General features: G+C 40.8%; 1 protein-coding gene across 1 annotated transcript in view; it reads right to left on the bottom strand.

The window, feature by feature from the left end:
• Positions 1–3,892: 3,892 nt before the first annotated feature.
• The window catches only part of SKIDA1 (SKI/DACH domain containing 1), a 2,992-nt gene continuing 1,245 nt past the window's right edge, over positions 3,893–5,639 (bottom strand). The window contains exon 3 of the mRNA XM_011997683.1: positions 3,893–5,638. Within this exon, the coding sequence (XP_011853073.1) occupies positions 3,893–5,638 (1,746 nt within the window). The remainder of the gene's footprint in view (position 5,639) is intronic.

Here is a 5,639-nt window from a genome sequence, read left to right as displayed (position 1 = left end):
AAAAAAAAAATGCTTTTGAGGAATTAGTTTCTACATCTCTTCCTGCATGCAAACAAAACTGTCATTCTCATATCAGCAGAAACTCCCAATTTTTGTTGATTAGAACTTTGAGGAATTTCTAGACCATTGAAAATCACCCAGACACACAAAAGATAAAAATCCAACACCAGCCCCATGTAGTTTGTGTTATTGTTGTTTAGTGGTGGCTCCTTGTTGATTTTCAAATAAACAACCATTATTGAGATTACTCCACTGTAATCAAGTAAGCCAGTAGAAAAGAACACCCACTTTAAAAAGTAAATAGTTGAAAAAGAGCAAGCTGCATTTTCTATAAAGGCGGATAACCTAACTGTGGAAGACAGAGTACACACATCTCTTTAAAAAAATTTAAATTTTCATTTCACAGTCTTACCAGGAAATCACTTTTATAGGAGACCAAAAATAAGTTTGTTAACCCAAAAAGTTAGAAAAAGAGCCTTTTCCTGCTTTTTTCCCTCATGTCTCTAAATGTTGGACTTTAGACACAGGAATCAGTCACCCCGGAGCCATATAGTGCTTGTTTTTTTGTTTGTTTTTAATTCTATGCCCTGAAAACATCTAAATGTAAAAATGTAATCTATCAATGGAGTTAACTTGTTTTTCTCTCAATAAGGCTTAACTTTCTGAACAAATGGGACATTTATAGCAGCTTAGAAAAGTCTAGATATTGTCATTAATCATAAAACAACCAAAATAATATAAACAGTACTGAGAATAATTCCCACATCAGAATGGGGAAACAACTAAAGGGCTAGCAGGAATTGAAAGAATACCTTGTATTTGCAAGTTACTGCATACTATTTGGTACTCTTTCCTTACGGAAGCACTAACTCAGGTTTTGCTGTGGTTGGCTGGCTTATAGTAGTACTGTGGGGTGAAATTTGTGTTGACTATTTAATTTCTTTCCTTTTGATGGTATCACCCTGGAAAGCCTCGGCCTCCATGCTGTTCATTCTCCAGCTCCTATAAACTGAAACTATTGATTCTATGAGGGTTAGAGACTAAGTGTCAAAGCTGCAGGCCAATATTTTATGTCAGAAATTCCATAGGGTATATTTCTTTTAAATTATGCTTATTCCATCTTACAGTCCTTCCACACCCAAAATCTATAGACTTCAAATATATTCTCGCTGTATAATTTAGGAACAATGAGTCCTTAGCCAACTAGAGAAGTACTAGTGTACATGTAGTAGTCACCGTACTTTGAACTTTCTTAACTTAGAAGTAATTAAAGAGTAGAAATTACACACTTCCAATGTGTGTGTCACACTTTTTACCAGATTGATTTTTCAGGACAACTTACTGCACCTAAATTCTGTATTGCCTCCCAAAGAGAAAAGAACTCAGACTATAAAGCCAATTGTTTAGCTTTCTGGGGCTTTAACTATAACATGGACTGGTCTTTGGAATTATATACAAACAAGAATTCAAGGATACCATCCCCAAATTTTTACTTTGACCATATCTACCATTCCAATAAAAAATAATCCAGTGAACCTACACCTGGTATGGCAACATTCAAGAAGGAAAGAAAGGAAGGCAGTTGAAAGCATCTGTTTACTCCATCCAAATATATTTGGATGCAGGTATTCTCAGCCTCAGTCCTTTACAATAAGAGGAAAACCACACAGCATATTCAGCAATTAGGGGCTGAGACCATCCAGATCTATCTGAAACATTTATAGACAAAAGGAAAATTTCAAAGGGAATAGGAACTAAAAGGTTAAGGAAAAACAAAAACAATAGACTGAATTTCCATGAGAAATAGTGACTTAAATTCACACAGTAAACATTTCATTGGTGTTTTGTTTTGTTTTGTGATTTATGATCTATAGATGCAACTTCTTAGATTCAAGATAGCAAGGATCTGAGATACATAAGTTGTCAGACTAAAGGAAGTGGGCCAGAAATTATTAGATTCAACTTTCATTAAAACAATCACTGATCTCTGCTTCACTTTCTTAAGCCTGAAACTTTTCCTACTTGATTTGTAACAAGTTGGTAAAGTTTTGTTGTTACTTAGAAAGAAATCCACCAGTGTTTTGCACAGAACCTGACTGGCCTCCCTCCCATAGTATTACAACAAAACACCACACCCAATAAATGCATTTTTTTCAGGTAAAAACATTACAAGTGAAAATGTCAACAAAACCATTCAATCCTGTTAACCCTTCTTCAATCTGGAATAAGTAGAAATGTATGGAACCAGGAATTTTAAACAGTGTTTTTAATTGAAAATAAAGCTAAAGCATGCTTTTCAACAGTGCAAATTTCCATAATTTTGATTTACTGCTTCCATCATCACAACACAGTACACCAGCATGGCCCTTATCCAGGGCTAGACCCTAGCATTTGCATGTTGAACTACTTTGATTTTAAGTGCAAATATAGTCACCTCTGATTGTCACTTGCAGTAGAAACTCTCCTGCTCTATACACAGGATGGTCTGAAAACAGAAGTTTTAGAGAGATGCAGAAAAAATATAAGGTAATAAAATCCAAGTGCCTGAGTTCTGGTACCAAAAAGCCCTGAAAAAACTGTTATTTTTCATTTGGGGTATTGCAACTCTGACCTCTCATTTTCTTTTTCTTGGTTGTATTTACTGATTTGTCACTATCAAGAGTTCAACCATAAAATATTCTGCTATTAAGAGAAATATTTCAGCCCCGGCATGGTGGATCACACCTGTAATCCCAGCACTTTGGGAGGCCGAGGCAGGCGGATCACCTGAGGTCAGGAGTTCAGGACCAGCCTGGTCAACGTGGTGAAACTCTGCCTCTACTAAAAATACAAAAATTAGCCGGACATGGTGGCGTGCACCTGTAATCCCAGCTACTCAGGAAGCTGAGGCAGGAGAATCATTTGAACCTGGGAGGTGGAGGTTGCAATGAGCTGAGATTGTGCCACTACACTCCAGCCTGGGCGACATAGCGAGACTCTCTTCTAAAAAAAACAAACCAAAAAAACCATATATATATATTTCAATTGTTTTGGGAGTTTGAAGAGTCATGTTCAGACCACAAGATAAGCAGGACTATAGTAAGAGTCACCTTATTTAAAACCTTTGGGTGAGAACACAAAACGGACTTTTCCAATTGCAAGGAGTGGCTTTAAAAGTAAAATCACACCCTTTACAAAAAAAATACAATTCCATATTTATTTTACTCAGTATGTATGAGGCAGCTTTTACTAGCATTTAATCAGGACTCACACCCCAATCTTTCCACTAAAAAAAAAAAAAGTTAAGTGCAACTACTCTTGAAGAGAGAATGAGGGGAGTCAAAAGAAAAAGATACCCCACAAACAAGAGCTCCAGAAAATAACATTTTGGGCTCACAGAAACTTCTTGCTACCTCACCTCACCTCACTGTGTAACCATGTAACCTAACAAACTTTCACTGAATTAACAGTTACACTTTCAGCTCTGAAATCTAGTGCATAAACTTAATGGCTCATTGTAATATTTATTATTCAACCTTTTGACATTTATTTGTAGCAGTTGAATTGAGGTACCGGGTGCATTATTAGCATTGAAACAGTAAAGTGTTCCAGCTCTACCGTAATAACTGAGTTTTACTTGAGTCTTTAGCCTGAAGTAGTCTGTGGAATGTAAACCAACCCTTCTCCCACCCCACCCCCACCCTACTCCAGAAAAAAAAAAAAAAAAAAAAAAAAAAAAAAAAAACAAAAAACCCGCAACGGAAAAAAAGTAATCCGATTTCTGTCTTCAAAATGCGATAAACCAGGACTCCAAAGGGGGTGTAACACATTAACGGACTTGTACAAACCATCCTGTGCAGTTTACAACAAAAGGAAGGTAATATGCTTCAAGAAAATATCTTCCAAAACATTTTTATGAATTAAATTTCCTGAATTTGTGACTAGGTGGAAGAGGTATTGCAGAACCGCCCAGCTGCCATTTCCATATAGGATGGGCCTTGTGAGGAGTTTGAGAATCCTTAGTGGTGTTTAAGGAATACGCCGGCCACAAGTCCCCATCTCTCCCAATAATGAGTGATGGTGGACAAGGAAAATTTGCCATGAAATTAAATGGCCTTTTCACTGCTGATGCTACATTGCTGGCTACCTTTTTGCGTCTGTTTATAACTGTAAAATCATCCAGTGTTCCTTCATGTGTCTCAGTTTTACCTGTAGGACGAGGGCTTCTAGCTGATTTCAAATTTGGTTTGACTGGAGGTGTCTGAAGGACAGGTCGCTTTCCCAGTACTAGTGTCCGGTAATTTTTTCTTACCCTGGCACCAAATTTATATTCCCCATCCTCAGGTTTTGGAGAACCTAAAGTGCATGAAAGGCCCTGACTTTGAGCCAGTGGATTTAAGGAAGGAGTATCTTTTTCAGGGCATGCAAAACCTTCCTTGGCTGTGGTTAACAAGGCGTCCTCCTCTTTACTCTCAGTCACACTGTAAAACTCACCCTTTGTATCATTGCACTCGCACTTTAGCTTATTTGTAAAAAGGTGAGGTTCATATTCTTCATTAGCACTACTGTCTTCTACTTTGATTTTAATATTGTGCAGAAATGGCAATGTCTTGTCACCTGTGTCAGTGCAGGGATTCTCGGCTTTAGTTGCTGCTGCTCCTGCAGCGTTCACTTCAGGATCAGTCTGCGAAGAGGGCAAATCCGTAGCAAATTCAGGACAATGAAGGATTTTGGAATCTTTTTCTGAATTTGCTTCTGCTCCTGAAGAATCATTATTTAAGAACCTAGCAGCTATTGTGTTGTTATCTGCACAGTGTGTAGTAGGAGTTGCTTGTAGGCATTTCCTAGCCTCTCGGAGTATTCTTTGTTGTGGAAATGCATTGTTTGTCTTTGGGCTAGGTGAAGAGGCCCCCTCTGCCAGGCAGTTAATTGTCAGGTCAGTTCTCTTTACAGTATTGGAAATTTCAGAGTGTGGGAATGTAATCTCAGATACCCTATCGTTCCTTATCTCTGCGAAACAACTCCCCAGGCTGGCCGGGCAGTACACCGGAGACGCTTTGGGGGCCCAGCTCTGCAGATTCCACTCCTCCGGCGACTCCGCTTTGACACTACTCTTGAGGTCGGGAAGTCTGCCGGCATCCTCGAAAGCAGCGGGTTTGGTTGCAGCGGCGGCGGAGGCCAGATGGTACAAGAAGTTGGCCTGCGCCTGCACGCTGGGAGGCTTGCAGAAGCTGGTACGCCTGAATCGGATGCTCTGCACTGACACTTGGCTGGAGCCGGAGCTGGAGTCCGACTCGGTGGACGAGTCCTCCTCCTCCGAGCTGACTTCACTGGAATCCGAGGCCCCGCTGCCCCCCTCCTCCTCCTCCTCCTCTTCCTCCTCCTCCTCCTCTCCCTCCTCCTCCTCTTCCTCCGAGGACACAGAGTTGCTGGAACTGGACAAACTGGAGCCAAAATCCGAGTCGTTGGCCGCGTGGTCCGAGTAGGAGCTGGACTCGGAGTCGCTGCTGCAACTCTCGGGAAAGCTGCCCAGATGGGGCTGCGGCCGGTGGTGGTGAGGGGGGTGGTGACTCTGCTGCGGCGGCTGGGCCCGGTGGTGGTGGTGGTGGTGGTGATGGTGGTGGTGGTGGTGGTGGTGCGGAGGCGGGCAGAAACCGTTG

This window comes from Mandrillus leucophaeus, unplaced genomic scaffold (assembly GCF_000951045.1).
Source record: "Mandrillus leucophaeus isolate KB7577 unplaced genomic scaffold, Mleu.le_1.0 Scaffold545, whole genome shotgun sequence".
NCBI lineage: Eukaryota > Metazoa > Chordata > Mammalia > Primates > Cercopithecidae > Mandrillus > Mandrillus leucophaeus.
The sequence above is the reverse complement of the archived record's forward strand: the minus strand, read 5'-3'. Positions and strand labels throughout refer to the sequence as shown.